Consider the following 19598-nt stretch of genomic DNA (forward strand, 5'->3'; position numbering starts at 1 on the left):
AAAAGAAAAAAAGATTGACTCTAACAAACAATAACGCTACCGTATACTAGAGCATATTTGTCTTGCCAAAGTTATTCTCGCTTGTGTTATTTGAGAACTCCCTAACTAGCCATGCAAAAGAAAATCAAACCATTTGGGGCAACCCTTTTTCAGTAAATCCTTTCCATACCTGTTCCCTATCATGAACAAAACCCATGCCTAAAAACTGGGGCAGCTTTGACATTCACGGATACATATCTCCATACTTATTTTACCAAACACCAATATCCTTTTCGTGTGTTGTATCTCATATTCACATATTACATGCCAACGTGGCTATTCAGTGTCCTTTAAATCCTTACCACTTTCAACTTTTCTGTGATTTTCGTTTATTTTTAGCATGCATCATTTCTGCATTTTCGCATAAATCGTTTTCATCTAATCTAAGTTAATAAAAACAGTATAAAGTTTAAGAAAAAAACAACGGCGAAAATTCACGACATCCTTAAAGACTCGAGCAAACTCCAAAGCTATGGAAGATTGGGAAGAGAACGTGAAACTGTAAAGGCCGATATTAGTCACTAAAGGATCAAGTCGGTCAAATTTTAGAAGCGTTGAAAGCCATGAAAACCGCAGGAGAGACTTCGTCTGCAAAGGCTGATGATAATGCTCACACTCCAGTACATGACGCTGTGGGCACACAATTCACATTTCCAATGTATGGTTTACCACCAGGTTACACACCGCCAATTGGAGATTATTCAGAGGCAGAGCATACTTCTTTGGCTTTTCCCGTAACCAGCAATGTACTTCCCATTAGTACCCAGGGGCCTATCCATACAACTGAGGCAAATCTGAATGAAACGTCCAAGCTTCCCCACACAATTGTCGCACAAGATATTGCTTTGCAGGCGAACGTAGAAGGAGCGAAGGATAAACTCGAAGTTCTAGAAGGTAGATTGAGAGCCATAGAAGGGTTTGAAAGTTACGGGTTTGGTGACGTGGCAAAGTTGAGTTTGGCTCCAGGAGTGACCATTCCACACAAGTTTAAGGTGCCAGAATTTGAGAAATACAAGGGAAACACATGCCCTAAGAACCATTTGACCATGTTTGTCGAAAAATGGCTGCCTACGCATACGACGATAAACTACTTATTCATTTCTTTCAAGATAGTTTGGCTGAAGCAGCGTTGAGTTGGTATACGCATCTGGAATCCTCTCATATCCATTCTTGGACAGATTTGGCAGATGCCTTTGTAAGACAATACAAATACAACATGCATGTCGCGCCAGACAGGTTACAATTGCACCATATGGCAAAGAAAGATGAGGAGTCTTTTAAAGAATACGCACAACGATGGAGAGAGCTGGCAACGCAGGTTGAACCACCTCTATATGACAAGGAGATGGTTGCAATGTTTGTAAGCACACTACAACCACCTTTTTATGAGCATATGATTGGCAACGTGTCTTCCAATTTCGCCGATATCATCATCATAGGCGAAAGAATCGAAATCGGACTGAAAAGTGGGAAAATTATATCTCAAGCCACCACTCCGAAAGAGAAAGAAGGGGGAGTGCATGCAACATCAGCAATACCCATGTGGGGAGGTCATGCACCCACACATAGCTATCAACCAAGCCCGAGTTATCCTCCTTATGTGAACAATACAGTGTCTGGTCCCCAAATGAGACCTCGACAACCAGGATATTATCAACCACAACAGGCTAATGCCAGGGGCACTGGAGCCGGTTTAGGTCCAGATCAGAATGTTGGTCAGAACACTCATCCTAGGAGAGAACCAGAGAAGAATTTCACTCCCATTCCTATGACATACACAGAATTGTTACCTCATCTCTTAAAGAAAGGCATGGCCAGTATTCGTCCCATGAAACCTTTACAACCTCCATACCCTCATAATTATGATCCAAATGCAAGATGCAATTTTCATGGGGGAAGCATTGGCCATTCGACTGAAAGGTGCATGGGTCTTAAGTTCAAAGTACAATCGCTAATTGATGCAGGATGGTTGAAGTTCCAGGAAGACAAACCTAGAATTGAGGTCAACCCCCTTGCCGAGCATGGAAACGCCTCAACCAATGCCATCGAGGTTGGACGACACAAACTAGTAAGGAATGTAAGTGAAATTCAAAGCTCCAAAGAGATCATTTTTGATAAATTGGTAAAACTGGGTTTGCTCAGGAGCAAAGGTGACCTTGAGAAGGCATGTGGAGTACATCTAGGATCCGAGCATTCCATTAATGAGTGTACCAAGTTTAGACTCATTCTCCAAGATTTGATCGACAGAAATTTCCTACAAGTATACCACAAGGATAAAGAAGAAGATGTATTTGCAAACCAAAGACCTGAAGGATAAAGAATTTGCCTGTGATGCTTATTGAAATGTAATCATTTTTTAATTAACCTCACTGCTTTGCCCGGAGCCTTGGGGTTCCTATTTTAGGGTTGACCTTTTTTTTTTTTTTTTTTTTGCATTTGGTTTAACATTAAATCATGTTTGTTTTTTTTTATCATCATCTCGTGTCTTAAATATTTTTTAAAATCGAATAACATGGATATGACAATAATGTTTTTCCTAATTTTAAGCACCCTATCAATAACATGGAAGATGATTATGACTGACCCGGAACCCTCTCCAGAGTTAATGATATTTGTGAAGCAAGATTCTAAAGAAATAAAACTCCATCAAGTAAAGGTTGAAGTCTTTAGTGTAAGAGAAGAAAGCGAGAGAAAAAAAGGTAAAAGTCGACACTAGCACGAAGAAAGAGTTCAACATGAGTGTCTTCAGAATCAAAGATGAAGTACAAAAAGCAGTTCGATGCGAGATTTCTAGCTGGGGCAAGATACTCCCAAAAGGTGGCAAGTATCGTGTTGAAGAAGGACTATAATGAGCAAATTCATGTCGACTATCATACTTTAAAGACAATTTCTCATTGCCGCAAACCTGAACAATCAAACTTCCCATCGTCGTCCAAAGATGAATGGGATAGTCAAGGCCGCTAATAAAAATATATCAAGAGGAATATACCTTCAGTTACCTCACATCGGTACGCATATCGACTGGGGCAATACCTTTTTCTTGGGCATATGGAACCGAAGCAGTACTACACTTTGAGGTAGAAATCTCATCCCTACAAGTGTTAATGGAAACCAGTTAGAAGAAGCAGATGGAGTTCAAAATCGGTTTGATCAGCTCAATCTCATTAAAAAAAGATTGACCACAACATGCCATGGGAAACTATACCAGCAAAGGGAATTCCAAGAAGGTGAATTGGTCCTAAAAAAGATTTTAGGGGCAAGTGGACTGCAAATTATGAAGGTCCGTATGTAGTAAAGAAGACTTTTGGTGGTGGTGCACTTATTCTCACCAGAAAGGATGGAGAGGGGTTACCTTTGCCAGTTAATTCTGGCACAGTAAAAAATTTTCTAATGATTCCATGATAGGGAATGCTTTTAAGGTGGAATTGACAATATTATATTATGCAATAAATTTTTTTTTTTCATCTCTTTCATAAGGTCGTTCTTAACTTTCAAAATCCCTCCCGAAAATAATAAGCATCACAGGCACATTCACAGGGTGCGAGCTTGTCCTTAAGGGATGTCGTGGATTTAAAACAAAACAAGAAATATAATGCCATCTTTGGGCTCAGCTAATTTTTCACCCATACATGCATGCATTCATCATAGTGTAGGTATCATCATAGGAAAAGCATGGCACACCATTCATCGCCAACAAGAATTTGTAATTTCAATAGAATACAGTTCAAGGAAAATACATCAGTGACAAAATTCAGAATTTTCAAACAAAAAAAAGAGACCAGTTTCTATCCTGGTACCTAAGCCCAGTTTCTATCCTGGCACCTAAGACCAGTTTCTATCCTGGCACCTAAGACCAGTTTCTATCCTGGCACCAAAGACCAGTTTCTATCCTGGCACCGAAGACCAGTTTCTATCCTGGCACCGAAGACCAGTTTCTATCCTGGCACCGAAGACCAGTTTCTATCCTGGCACCAAAGACCAGTTTCTATCCTGGCACCAAAGACCAGTTTCTATCCTGGTACCAAAGACCAGTTTCTATCCTGGCACCGAAGACCAGTTTCTATCCTGGCACCAAAGACCAGTTTCTATCCTGGCACCTAAGACCAGTTTCTATCCTGGCACCTAAGACCAGTTTCTATCCTGGCACCAAAGACCAGTTTCTATCCTGGCACCAAAGACCAGTTTCTATCCTGGCACCTAAGACCAGTTTCTATCCTGGTACCTAAGACCAGTTTCTATCCTGGCACCAAAGACCAGTTTCTATCCTGGCACCAAAGACCAGTTTCTATCCTGGCACCTAAGACCAGTTTCTATCCTGCACCTAAGACCAGTTTCTATCCTGGCACCTAAGACCAGTTTCTATCCTGGTACCTAAGCCCAGTTTCTATCCTGGCACCAAAGCCCAGTTTCTATCCTGGCACCAAAGCCCAGTTTTCATCCTGGCACAAAAGGAGTTATACGAATTTTACGAGGTTTCTGCACTCACCATTTAATTTTACGAGGTTCCTGCCCTCATCATTCAAGTTATGCGAGGTTCCTGCCCTCACCATTTAATTTTACGAGGTTCCTGCCCTCACCATTTAATTTTACGAGGTTCCTGCCCTCATCATTCAAGTTATACGAGGTTCGTGCGCCTCACCATCAAATTTTACGAGGTTCTTGCCCTCACCATTTAATTTTACGAGGTTCGTGCGCCTCACCATCAAGTTTTACGAGGTTCCTGCCCTCACCACTTAATTTTACGAGGTTCCTACGCCTCACCATCAAGTTATACGAACAAAGTTCATAGGGTATGACACACCCTCCACAAGTGTCACGGCTTTTTCAGCGAGCTCCACAAGGTTGCCACATGCTCTACCAGGTAAGCTTCGAGGTAACCTCTCTCCTTTTCTTTAGACCCGAACGAAATTAGCGTCTTTATCTTTATTTAGCTTTTACTGTGATAACACAAAAACTCTAAGGTTCATGTTATCCAGCAAAATCCAAATAAAGAGGGGCAGCTGTCAACACCCAATTTCGTCCGGGTAAGTAAATATTTAAAAATAATAAAAAAATAAGATAATAATAATTAATGGTGGGTAAAAAGGGATAAAATAATGACTTTACTACAATATTTTGAAATGTTAGTTTAATATGGTAAAAATTTGAATTAATATTATGCTAATAATTATAAACAATAAATTAAAATAGTATATTAACATAATTTGTTGCATCAGTTGCTTTTAAAGAGGAAATTATGATTTTCTGACAATAATGATAATCAATGTTTTGAATATTATTTATTTTGTTTTCTGGCAACCATGCAATTTCTTTCCCTGTTTTGTTTTACTGTCAATTAATTCACAATTAAGGCAAGATTTTCATAATATTACGATGTATGTATATAAATACACACTCTGCCATAGAGAAAAGAAAAAAAAAAAAAGAGAGAGAGACACTATGGAATAATCGAGATAGAAAAAGTATAAGAGAGTATAGAGAAAAGTAATTTATCATGCTAGAGGAACTCTGCCAACAGAAATTACCAAAGAAGAATTAGAGAGTATTGAAAGCTGAAAAGGTACGTCATCTTCACACCCTCTTTTTTTTCTTTTTTGTTGCAATTTGAAGGTTTTTTTCTAAAGGTTTTATTTTTTTTATACAAATGACGTTCTTTTAAAAATCATGATTTTTGAAGTATAGATACACGTCGACATATGGTCGGTTTCTGTCCTTTTTTTTTCCCACCGTTCTTAAAAATAAAAAATACAAAATCTTTAAAATAAAAAATATCAATCTTGTTAAACCAAATCTTTTTTCGTGTTCACTTTCCAAAAATCCAAATCAATCTATAATATTTTTTTTAAACAAACTCACAAACCTTTTTCTAGATAAAGAACTACGTGATCCCTGATTGTCCATTAAATGGATGTACGTAGGACCAAGATCAATTCTTGTCGGGTTCATAAAACAAAAAATATATTTTTGTCTCTCAATAGTTTATTTATATTATTTTTTTTAGGGAAAATTAAACATTTAAAAAACCACTTCAATCTTTATACATTTAATTAAAGGTACTGCCTTTGGGCAGGCGCGATAGGGTGCTAACACCTTCCTTACGCGTAACCGATTCCCGAACCTGAAAATCTCTTTTCGCAGACCATGTTTTATTTTTTGGTTTTCCATAGTTTTTTCCATAATAAATTATGGTGGCGACTCCACGAATCTTTTTCTCAAACCCGTTTGTTTTTCGGGTCGTCGTCCCGTCGTGATCCCGGTTGCGACAACATGCAAATTTTAGTTTAATTTATATAAAGTATTTTTGTGTACTTTTTATTTTTCCAAATTTTGAAATCTCTAAGTTTATATCTTTTAACATGGACATTGGGGTAAGTAAATAACATCACTAATTTTTCATTCTAGCCATTTTTTAATTGTTGGTAATGTAGTAACTTTTAAACTAAAGTAAAAAAGCACATAGGGAATGAAAAAGAGAAAAGTGTTAAGAAAATTATTTGGAAAAGATCAGTGTATAGGAATCAAAATAAAAAGTCATAGTATCACATTAAAAGACATCAATTTTAAAAAAGTGATTGCCTTAGTTAATGTTTTGTTTAAAATTACGTTAGTTTATATTTCAACGTGATTTTAGATCACTCATGTTAATGATTTTTTTTCTTTACACTTTATTATTAAATGGGCCTTGATTCGTCTGTAGCAGTAAACTATTTGATTACATTGGATCTGGTTTTGAAAAAAAGTGATTTTGATAACTAAACACCAAATTAAGAGATTAAAAAGTATTTTAGAAAATTATTGTTGTTTTCTAATTTTAATATATAGAGACTGCAATATGTATTTTTTTTTTTTAATTTGAGGAACTAGAATTTTTATTTTAAAACTTGTGAAGCTAAAACCAAATTTATCGTACGTTTCAAAGAAAAATGTAATTAACTTATAATAAATTTTGAAAATTGAGAAAGTAAAACTACATGTAGTGTTTATTTTATTAAAGTAAGTCGGAAATCTAATTTACCTTTACTCAACAATAAAATACACGTCACTTTTTATTTTATTTTACACATCCCCCATTTCAGAAGCAAAATCCCACAAAATCTATCCATTTATACTCCAATATAATCGATTTTTACCTTTTTATAGTTAACATCTAATTATTAATTATGATGCTAATCATGTGCAAGATCCAACCATTTGATTCCTCATGCACTTTAATTTATAGAGGGCAATTATGACTTCCATAATAGAAAACTAAACAACTGTGAGCAAGTTAAAAGCATATATATATATATATATATATATATATATATATATATATATAAGGGGTAGTTTGTTTAGACTGAAAACAAGTGCTTTCAAAAAAAGTGATTTTTATAAAAGTAGAAATTGTTTTATGTTTATTTTGTTTATGTATCTACTTATTTAGATAAACTGTTTAAATAACTTATCAGAATAAGCAAGTTTTAATTTCTGCTTACTTTAATAAATATATAAAAAATGGTAATAAGCACTTTTGTTTTAATAAAAATAGGTGCTTTTTGTTATAGATAAGTGAAAACAAACATATCATAATGTGTCGACCTTTTGCATTAACTAACTCATTTGATTTTGGGACAAAGACAACAGTGGTTTGTTATGATTGAACCCCTTTCAATTTCTTCTCAATGTTCTTCCTTTTGCTTTTCGACGAAAAAGTTGTAGTGTGCTTCCAGACACACACCTTCAGCAGAAACAAAAAACGCTTAAATTTGATGTAAAAGTTGTATTCTAGACCATGACGGGTACTTAAAGATGTCCATGGATGGTTCATGTCACTAGAGCTGCATGAAAGAAGATTCCAAATCTGAATCAGCTGCCATGTTGGACCCTCTCATTCACAAATCAGAGAGAGGAAAATTATGTGAAATGAAAAAGCAAAGGAAACTGCTGAATCTGGTTTCAAAAACCGACACAAAGTGGAACACTAAACATTAATTGGGTGATGAATCTGTCTGTGGTTAATGGTTATCCATATACAATTTTTTTTTCCACTCCAACAACACTTGCTTTTGCTTTTGCTTTTTAAAAGCTAAAGATGACACCAAAGCAGTGTGTGTAAGTGTGTGCTGTGAATGTGAAGAAGAAAAAGTGTTAAGGGAAAGAAAGAGAACAACATTGGATGCTGCTAGTGTTGTTTGTTTTAGCTTTCTATGCTCTTCATTAGACAATTAATCTTATCATTCTGTGTTGTTTGTGTATAACCAGATAAACCTTTTAAGGTCTATGAAATGTTGTAATTTCTGTTTCCCTCTCATAGTGTATTTGGTTTCTTTCATTCATATTCTACTCCTCTAAGCCACTTCTCTCTCACAAAATGGCTACCCTTTCTTCGTTCAGTTTTGTACCCTTTTGCATGCTCTTGTTCCTTGTTTGTCTCACTAGTCCTGCTTGTGTTTCTTCACTTCAACTTTCCTTGAGAAGGCAAGCTTCAATCCTTGTTTCCATGAAGCAAGATTTTGGAGCTGCTAACTCTTCTCTCAGAAGCTGGGACATGTCAAACTACTTGTCCCTTTGCAGTTGGTATGGCATTCAGTGTGACCATGACAACAGGTCTGTGGTGTCAATTGACATATCAGATTTGAATGTTTCAGGGTCAGTTTCACCTGTCATCACAGGACTCTTGAGCCTTGTGAGTGTGTCACTCCAGGGAAATGGCTTCTCTGGGGAGTTTCCAAGTGACATTCACAAGCTACCAAGGCTGAGATTCCTCAACATGTCTGCAAACGTGTTCAGTGGGAATTTGAGTTGGAAATTCTCCCAGCTAAAGGAGCTCCAAGTGGTGGATGCTTATGACAATGCTTTCAATGGGTCACTTCCTCTGGGTGTCACTGATCTCCCAAAGATCAAGCACTTGAACTTTGGAGGGAACTACTTCTCTGGGGAAATCCCTCCAAGCTATGGAAACATGTGGCAGCTCAAGTATCTGTCCCTTGCAGGGAATGATTTGAGAGGATTCATACCAAGTGAGCTTGGGAATCTCACCAACTTGACTCATCTTTTCTTGGGATACTATAATCAGTTTGATGGTGGAATCCCTCCAGAGTTTGGTAAGCTCACCAATTTGGTTCATCTAGACATTGCAAACTGTAGCTTGACAGGTCCGATTCCTGTTGAGTTGGGAAACCTGAAGAAGTTAGACACTCTCTTCTTGCAAACAAATCAGCTGAGTGGTTCGATCCCTCCCCAGCTGGGAAACTTGACTGGATTAAAAGCTCTTGATCTATCATTCAACATGCTCACAGGAGGCATCCCTGATGAGTTCTCAGCCCTTCAAGAGCTTACCCTCTTGAACTTGTTCATAAACAAGCTGCATGGAGAAATTCCTCACTTCATTTCTGAGCTACCAAACTTGGAGACTCTCAAGCTTTGGCAGAACAACTTCACTGGAGTGATTCCTTCTAATCTTGGCCAGAATGGCAGGTTGGTTGAGCTTGATTTGTCAACAAATAAGCTCACTGGTTTGGTGCCAAAATCTCTGTGCCTTGGAAAGAGGCTGAAAATTTTGATCCTGCTCAAGAACTTTCTGTTTGGATCTTTGCCTGAGGATCTTGGTCAATGCCACACACTCCAAAGAGTCCGTTTGGGTCAGAACTACTTAACCGGGCCATTGCCACATGGGTTTCTCTATTTGCCTGAACTTTTACTTGTGGAGCTTCAGAACAATTATCTTAGTGGTGGCTTACCACAATCAACAAGCAGCACACCCTCCAAACTAGCACAGTTGAACCTATCTAACAACCGCTTCTCAGGGTTTCTTCCAGCCTCAATTTCAAATTTTCCAAACTTGCAAATTCTTCTGCTTAGTGAAAACAGACTCTGTGGAGAAATTCCACCAGTTATAGGGAGATTGAAAAGCATCCTCAAGTTTGATATAAGTGTCAACAACTTTTCAGGTACTATTCCACCCGAGCTAGGTAATTGTGTCTTACTCACCTATTTAGATTTCAGCCAAAACCAGCTATCAGGTCCCATTCCTGTTCAAATTGCTCAAATCCACATATTAAACTATCTCAATGTCTCATGGAACCACCTAAACCAAAGCCTTCCCAAGGAACTTAGGACCATGAAGGGCTTAACTACAGCAGATTTCTCTCACAACAACTTCTCAGGTTCAATACCGGAGGGGGGGCAATTCTCAATCTTTAATTCTACATCCTTTGTGGGTAATCCTCATCTATGTGGTTATGACTCCAAGCCATGCAACCTTTCTTCAACATCTACTCTGGAGTCTCAAGAAAAAAAGAGTGCAAAACATGGGGTGCCTGGGAAGTTCAAGTTCCTTTTTGCATTGGCATTGTTGGGGTGCTCATTGGTGTTTGTAACCTTGGCCATAATCAAAAGTAGAAAGACTAGGAGGCACTCCAATTCATGGAAGTTAACAGCATTCCAGAAGCTGGAGTATGGGAGTGAGGACATCATAAGTTGCATAAAGGAAAGCAATGTCATAGGAAGAGGAGGATCTGGGGTTGTGTACAGAGGAACCATGCCAAATGGAGAGGAAGTGGCAGTGAAGAAGCTCTTAGGAATCAACAAAGGATCTTCTCATGACAATGGCCTCTCTGCAGAGATAAGAACATTAGGGAGAATCAGACATAGGTACATTGTGAGGTTGTTAGCATTTTGCTCAAACAGAGAGACCAATTTGCTTGTCTATGATTACATGCCAAATGGAAGCTTGGGGGAAGTGTTGCATGGGAAAAGAGGTGAGTTTCTCAAGTGGGACACTAGGCTCAAAATAGCTATAGAAGCTGCAAAAGGACTTTGTTATCTGCACCATGATTGTTCCCCTTTGATAATCCATAGAGATGTCAAGTCAAACAACATACTCCTCAACTCTGATTTTGAGGCTCATGTTGCTGATTTTGGGCTTGCCAAGTTCATGCAAGATAATGGTGCATCAGAGTGCATGTCTTCCATTGCTGGTTCCTATGGCTATATTGCTCCAGGTACTTTAAATATTCAACTACATATAATTGGAGAATCATGATTGGTAACTTCAGGTTATATCTTCTGGCTCAGTTCAATTTTCTAGCATCACTAACTTCAAGTTGAAGACATTATTACCTAACACCTAATAAAAAATATTGCATACTATAGTGTCAGCACACATGGTCCGAACAATTTTTACCTGAAGGTGAAAAGTTTGAGCTCTTCTTTTAAACTGAAAATCTTTAGTCTTAAATCTACTTTTGGTTCTCATTAACATGTCATTTTAATTAATAAAAAATATATATAATTACTTGTTTAGTCCTCAAATTACAGTACCATACTGACAGATAAATATGTGACCTTGTAAGAGCTTTTCCCTCCAAAATATTTGGAGGACATAGCTGTTCAGTAAGTATGTTTGGCCAAATGAAATGAGTGAAAATGCTAGCATGCAACAAGAAGAATGATTATAGAGGCTCTTTTTTTGAAGGATAAAATAAAAATTTTCATGTGTTAAATACACTTGTGATTGATTTTTTGGGTACAGAAATGGTTTTTCCCCTCCGTAGCCACTGTAGCATGTACTTGGTCTTTTTTATGGGACCACAATGTCCAACACCATGTACGTGGATTCCTAGACTGACCAGTAAAGGCTCCACTAACACAGAGGAAATTCTTTTCACTTTTATTTTTCACGCTAACTGGGTGTGTGCTTGCTTTTTTGCATGCCTTGAAACTACAAACCCTTAATCCAGAACAAATCACAGCCCTCCCTTTTTGACCATCTTCATATCAGTGACAGTCACTGAATGCACATTAACCAAATGCATATATTTTACCCCCCACAAAGTTTCAGATCGAGATCTATGATTCACTTTCTCAAAACCCCAGATGAAAAAGAAACCTGAAGAATTTAGGCACAAGACACAAGTTGGTTATCTTTTAGAAATTTCACTTGTTACTTTGGAAAATCAAAACGAAGCTTTTCCCTTTATCTGTAAAATAATGTTGGACTAGTCTTCCTTTAACTTACCCACTTTTTCCTCAATGTTAAATTAATAATTTCATCCTTTTACCTTATACCATTCTATTGCAACATTTAATTCCTAAAACCAGTGACATGGATAATGACCATCTAACATTATTTTATACATGTTTGTGTGAAAATTTAACATCATCATATATGTGTGTGATATCAAGTCTAGTAGGGCTACTTTACTGTTGAAATATTGCATTTTTTTAGTGGTTTTTATTTGTTACAGAATATGCATACACATTGAAAGTGGATGAGAAAAGTGATGTTTACAGCTTTGGAGTGGTGCTGCTAGAGCTCATAACAGGGAGAAGACCAGTGGGAAACTTTGGGGAAGATGGATTAGACATTGTTCAATGGATCATGATGCAAACAAATGGGAACAAAGAGATGGTGATGAAGATCCTTGATGAGAGGCTACATCACATTCCTTTGACTGAAGCAAAGCAGGTGTTTTTTGTGGCAAAGTTGTGTGTTCATGAACACAGTGTGGAAAGACCAACCATGAGAGAAGTGGTTGAAATGCTTGCACAAGCAAAACAACCAAATACATTTCAGATGCAGTGATCTAGAAAAGTAAAAGAGAACAACTTCCAAAGAAAAGAATGACTTCTTCCTTGATACATATATCCTTTGTATTGGTTTCCAAACTAGTTTGTTAAATGAAATTTTAATGTTATTTTCTTTTCCCTTTTACTTTACTGGCATCTCTTCAATGGGTGCAAGAGAGTCACTATAGTTTATATGGTTATGCATGGGAAAGGTAGAATTAATGTTAAACTGTCCATAGCTTGTTAAAACTTTGTATAATACATAGGGATTTTGTTTGGAATGAGTAAACATTTATATTTTTACTTAATTACAGTTATTTGTTGATATATATTGATATATATATATATATATATATATATATATATATATATATATATATATATATATATGAATAAAGGAATTAAAAATAATGCCTGACAGATTACAGTGCGAATCTCTTTCATGTCAGAGAGTTTCTTTGGAAAGAAATATTTTTTAATTATAACTATTCTAGTGGTGATTTTTTTTATGCCACTATTTTACAATGGGACATATTTTTCTCAAAGAAAAGATCTTTTATACAAAAGAAAAAAATCTTAAAACTTTTAGAATGTTTTACCAATTTTGTATCATGTTCGTTGAGTCACTAAAATAAATTATCCGCTAATGATTTTTTTTTGGGTTAAATATGTTTTTAGTCCCTAAACTATGGGTCGTTTCTGGTTTTCGTCCCTCTTTCAAAATAAGATACAATCTGGTCCTCATTCTTTTCAAAACGTTCGTTTTAGTGCTCGAAACTTTGGTTTTAGTCCTCATTTTGTTGACTAAATGAGAACCAAATTTTTAACGGTGTTAGTTTTCGAGGACTAAAACGAACGTTTCGAAAAGAATGAGGACCAAATTGTACCTTATTTTGAAAGAGGGACGAAAACTAGAAACGACTAATAGTTTAGGGACTAAAAACATATTTAACCATTTTTTTTTAACAAAAATACTAAAAAGATTTTACATTAAACTAAAAATCATAAATTTTTATAAATAAAGTAATGTTTTTTTTAATTAAATATAAAAATGCAAATATTTTTGTAGATAGCTACTAAACTTTAAGTGTACGTACGTTGTGTTCTGTTTTCCAGCCAAAATCACCTGCTCTCAAGGCAATGAATGAAAATATGAGACATGAGCGATGTGAAGTTTCATAAGCAAATTGGATACTAAGGTATTTGGATTGGGAAATAGATGTAGATGGACTTAAAGTGATGGAAAGAAGATTATAGTATTGTTAGGATTAAAGGATTTGAAAAGATAACGAAAAGATTTGAAAGGTAAGTTTCTCATACTTATAAATAAAAAAATGTTTTAATTGATAAAATAAATAATTACCAATTTTCTCTTATTTAAAAATTTGATTTATATGTTTTTTATATTTCAATTAATTTAAATTAAATGATATAAAATACGTCTGTCAAATTTTATATAATAAATTACTACATTATTTAAATTTAATGAATTATATCCAACTAAAATTAATATAACCTAATTAAACAATATATAAGTATTATATATAACTAATAAATAATTATCACACAAGTATTTACTAAAATCACATATATAAGTAATAAATAATTACCATACAAACCTCCATGATTAACACCGTAACTATTTATTAACTAAAAAATAATAATATATAATTAATAAATATTTTATTAAGAATTAAGTGATATTTATCAACATACAAAATTAAATTAAGTAACAATTATCATTATATTTAACCTCTTAAAAAGTAATAAACAATAAACCACCGGAACTACCACTTCTTCATATAAGATTACCAAGAACCACAGTTTTGGATGTCTTCCACCATGATAATGGTTAAAAATAATGTTATCTGTGATTTAATTTTGACACTAAATACATCTTTTCTGTTTAGAAACTTGTTTGGAATCATGTTTTTCTGTTAAGTTGTGTGAATAAGAGAGTTGAGGTTGAATTTGATGGTTTTATGACTAATTTCCCTTGTTTTGGCAAGAAATGAGATAATATGGAAAACAGAGATGAAGTGTCATGGAGATGGAGCTCAGAAAGGCCTGAAAAAGCACTAGAAGGGAGGAGTGCTCGAAGCTTGGACGCCCTTTCTGGAGGCTTAAGCGCAAAAGAGTGTCGCTCACTGCCTGGACGCCCCTTTTGGGGCGCTTGAGCGTCAGAAGCACGAAGCTTGGGTGCCCCTTTGGAGGCTTAAGCGCATAAGAGTGTCGCTCACTGCCCGTGCACCCCTTTTGGAGCGCTTGAGCACTAGAAGCACGAAGCTTGGGTGCCCCTTTGGAGGCTTAAGTGGGGTGCTTGTGTAACACCCCAAATAATTTAAAGGGTATTACTCATAGTAAAGACTAAATTAATTTGATATCTGATATAAACAATCAAACTTTATTTCAATTCTTCCAAAATACAATTCCAAACTTGCAAACTTTAAACAATATAGTCTTCACCACTTAACATAAATTCAAAATTAAACTTATAAGTCTTACACAACATATTTTTCCAATGCAAATTCATTCTTTTTACAAAAATCCCTGAAAGTTTTTCCCTGCATCTCTCTCATCATCTCTAAGCTTTTTCAACCGCATCTGCAACATTATCTGCTCACATATAACATGAGTTATATGATCATAGCACAAACAAATAAGGGTAAGCCAACCATATCATACAATCATTAAACTTACTTATAATATAAATGTTTCAATCATGTATTTCTGCAATTTATAAATACCATTATCCCGATGTCATTAATTCATTCATTTTTTTTCTTAACTTCTTCAAAATCATCTTTCTCATTTTCATAAACCTTACAAGTATACCATGCTTACTCACGAAGCCTTATGGTTAGACCGCTCTCTGCTTACTTCCTTAAGCCTTACCTGTATACTATGTCTTACTTTCTGAAGTCTTATAGTCAGACCTCTCTTTGCCTGCTTCTATAAAACTTACGAATCATATGTTTATGTTAAAGCCTTATGGTCATACCACTTTCTGCCTGCTTTCATAAAACTTACGAATCATATGTTTATGTCAAAGCCTTATGGTCAGACCACTTTCTGCCTACTTTCATAAAACTTACGAATCATATGTTGATGTCAAAGCCTTATGGTCAGACCACTTCTGCCTGCTTTCATAAAACTTACGAATCATATGTTTATGTCAAAGCCTTATGGCCAGACCACTTTCTGCCTGCTTTCATAAACCTCGGGTGTTACTTTGCTCATATCAAGCTCTCATGGTATAAACCGAACATACTACTCCCAGTAGTAAAAATCATTGCATAAGTAATGATTTCTTATATCCACTCCAACATTTCATAAAATCAACAATTCATATCCTCTTATCCACCTAACTCAATCATGTTCATTCTTTAATCATGAATTGACAATAACCCATTTTGGTGTCAATAAATTAAACATATTGCCTGGTATCATACTTCATATTATAAACTCATTTTTCCCATAACGAGTATAACTCAACATATTTTCACCAATCAAAGGTCATAGATCAGCCAAAATACATCAACATATCTTAGGAACTACATACTAAAGTTTGGGCTCAATGTAATGGTAAATGAAATATATATGATGTTTTTACATGATAACTTAAGAACAAAAAATATAGTGTTCATCATACTTTTCAAAATTTCGAAATTTATTTCTCAACACATAGACTTCTAATTACGAATCTGAACGGTCAAATTATAGTAATATATCTTAGGAATCATATATCAAATTTTCAAGTTGATCTAACGGTCAAATAGAACAGAATTTATATTTTACCGAGAGGACTCAGTAACACAATAACAGGGGTAATTAATTTACTCAAACATGTAGAACTTATTTCTCCAAGTACAGACTCTTAATTAATGATCCGAACGGTCAAAGTGAAGAAATAGGTCTTAGGATTCATATATTAAAATTTTAGCTAAATCCAACGGTAAAAACAATTAAAAGGAATGTTTTACCACAGTAACTCGAAAATAAGAAAAATTATAATCATGAAAACTAAATTTACACAAGTGAATAGATAACTACCATAACCAAAATTTTAACATGTTCATAACTCATATTCATGATCATAATATGTATAAATATCATATGTAAGAAAGGATTAGCTCCCCTACCATCAAAATAATCTTAATATAAAAATTCAGGGAAAACAAGAAGTTGAATCTGGCAGAGCCGGTTAGACAACTTCCCATCCTTCCAGAAAGATGCAATAAAAAAAATAGATAACACAATAAAATTTCTTGGGAAACAAGAAGTTGAATCTGGCAGAGCCGGTTAGACAACTTCTTATCCTTCCAAAAATACAATATAAATAAATAAGAAATAAAAGGTCTGGGGAAATAAGAAGTTGAATCTGGCAGAGCCGGTTAGACAACTGCTCGTCCTTCCAAAAATATAATATAAAGAGATAAGAAACAATAAAAGATCTGGGAAACAAGAAGTTGAATCTGGCAGAGCCGGTTAGACAACTTCTCATCCTTCCAAAATTGCAAAAGGAATAACTAAATGTTCTAAGTAATAATAACGTACAATTAGCATAACAGAATCAATATCACGTTTTACAACCATCAAACTTGGGTCTCATCACAGAAGCATGTTCTCATTCAAAATTCAAGATCATCCAGAAACAAAATACTCCATATTCAAGATTTAGGATTAGACAAAAAGCAAAGTATTGTATACTCAAGATTCAAGAGTGACTTCCCTTACCTGATTCTCGCTCCTTTCTGAATGAAGAGCACTTCTTCAGAAGCTCTCGCTACCTTCTCTACAACTCATATTCTATTCCTAATATCTCCTTATTTTTGACAAAAGTTTTACTCAATTTCACTCTCGTCCCCTAAAACTTCATTTCTCACCCCTTTTTATAGTTGAAATTAGGGGTTACTGTAGTAGTACTGTAGCTGCACTACAATTACTGTAGTAGTACTATAGCTGTACTACAATTACTGTAGCAGTACTATAGCTGTACTACTATTCACTGTAGCGGTACTGTAGCTTGTACTACGTTTTTCCTGTAGCAGTACTGTAGTAACACATGATTCACGAGGTATTTTTACTGTAGCACTGTACATATTTTACTGTAGCACTATACGTATTTTACTGTAGCATTTATACATAAAATTATTTTTTTATTTCAAAAATATCTAGTATCTTAATTACAACAAATTTCAAGGGTCTTACAGCTTGAGCGCCAGTGACACGAGCCTGGGCCTTGTTTCTGTTCTGTCTTCGCTCTATTGAAAAGACCCAAACGTCCTAGGTTTTGTATCTTTGGCAGGAGGAGCACAACAACACACTCTTCACCCCTTGGGGGTAGATTTAGGGATGTGACAGCTCTCCTATTCTCTTTCTAGGGTTTTTTCTATCTCATTCTTCTCCATTATTCATCTAGTTTCACCATGTTTATGGTGAAATAAATTCTATTTGTTGTTGGAGGATGATGTAACCTTGTGAACTCTCATGTATTTGAATTGATTCTTAATAATATATGTTTTTTTTCATTAATTGTTAGAGTAATTCATATTTGATTATTGCATGCTTTGCGTGATGTATGAATTGCATGAGTGCAGGGATGTTCCTTACAATTCAAGTTCTTGTTGAATTACTCCCAAGAGTAATACTTCTCAGGGATGGGGGTATGAGTCTTGGTCGTCCTAAGCTCTTGATCTTCATAATTAATTACTAATAATGCTAGGAATTGTATGAACTGGTAATTAAGGACAAACTTATTTCGCCGAGGGATCGAGTTTAAGTGATTTAGTGATTGACATTAATATTAATGCATAAAGAAGAATTCTTACATACATGAGAGGGAACTTGGTGAAATCTAACCCCAACAACATACTCATCTCATATTCAAAACAACATCCGTTCATCACTGTGCTATTCTGCTATTGATCAAACTGCATTCATATTTAATTTTCTATTTTTGCATTTGAAACCAATGATCTTGTTTTCTTTAAGTCTTAATTAATCAAGTTATCACACGATTGTCTAGTGCCGAGAGTCCTTTGAGATACGATACTTGGTCTTACCATTTTATATTACTTGTGCGATTCGGTACACTTATCGATTCATCAACAAATTTTTGGCGTCGTTGCCGGGGATCAAAATGTTGTTAACACACCACACACGAAGAAAAAAGAAATAATATATTAAACATTTCATAAACAATAAAACTACGATATAATAAACAATAAAAGAATATATATATATATATAGAAAACAAAAAAAAAGCTCAGTTTCAGCTCGAGAAGACTCATAAGCTCAACAAGCTCAGTTTAGCTTCATAAGCAAGCTTGACAAACAAGCTTGACAAGCTCAGTTTTAGCTTGACAAGCTTGATTTCAATGATAATTTAATTAAATACATAGAAACAATTCTCTCGCAAACATAATCGATTCTATGATTCCATGTGAAAGAATATAATCGATTCCGCTACATGTTTTGAGAAAATGGGATCAATTCAATCTCATGTTTATTTCATCAAATACATAGAATCGATTTGCGTGCAACCATAATCGATTCTATCATACCAATGAATAAATAAACTATATTTTGTCATACCTAATGAACAAACAAAATCGATTCCATTTTATTTCATGACTAGATCATCACATTCACAATAATCTACGTCATCTTCCTTGACACGAAATCAATTCAACCAAATACAATCAATTCCAAGGGTTTGGAATTTCTTCCATACAATTCCAGAATTTATTCCACTAGCACCCACAATGTGTATGAACTTATAAATGGGAAATAATAGATTCTGGAAAGTTTTCTCACCTAAAGAACCTTGTGTGTGGACTGAACTGAGAACACTACACCTTTGTTACCAATGAGGAGCATTGGTCTCTTGATGATGTTACAAAGTGAAAAATATGAAGACCCTTGTTGTATTCAGTTTAAAAACATTCCTGTAGAATAAAATGTTAAGAATTGGAAGGCGGAGAGAGGTTGAGCCGAACGGTGGACAA

At 35.3% G+C, this 19598-nt stretch overlaps 2 protein-coding genes across 2 annotated transcripts; both read left to right on the plus strand.

The window, feature by feature from the left end:
* Window positions 1-1291: 1291 nt before the first annotated feature.
* Window positions 1292-2356, plus strand: LOC148198384 (uncharacterized). The gene has a single exon (XM_088115783.1). It carries the CDS (start codon window positions 1292-1294, stop codon window positions 2354-2356), a length of 1065 nt encoding a protein of 354 aa, XP_087971909.1.
* Window positions 2357-7766: 5410 nt separating this feature from the next.
* On the plus strand, window positions 7767-12867 carry LOC148198385 (uncharacterized). Its single transcript, XM_088115228.1, has 2 exons — window positions 7767-11021; window positions 12267-12867. Exons 1-2 carry the CDS (start codon window positions 8390-8392, stop codon window positions 12602-12604), a joined length of 2970 nt encoding a protein of 989 aa, XP_087971354.1. The 5' UTR covers window positions 7767-8389; the 3' UTR covers window positions 12605-12867.
* Window positions 12868-19598: the final 6731 nt, after the last annotated feature.

Source organism: Vigna umbellata, chromosome 5, assembly GCF_029865625.1.
Source record: "Vigna umbellata cultivar VRB3 chromosome 5, Vumbellata_1.0, whole genome shotgun sequence".
NCBI lineage: Eukaryota > Viridiplantae > Streptophyta > Magnoliopsida > Fabales > Fabaceae > Vigna > Vigna umbellata.

Coding starts and splice junctions, on each gene's coding strand:
- LOC148198384 (XM_088115783.1), top strand. CDS start 1,292: ATGGCAAAGAAAGATGAGGAGTCTTTTAAAGAATACGCACAACGATGG.
- LOC148198385 (XM_088115228.1), top strand. CDS start 8,390: ATGGCTACCCTTTCTTCGTTCAGTTTTGTACCCTTTTGCATGCTCTTG. Junction 11,022..12,266: donor CTATGGCTATATTGCTCCAG/GTACTTTAAATA, acceptor TATTTGTTACAG/AATATGCATACACATTGAAA.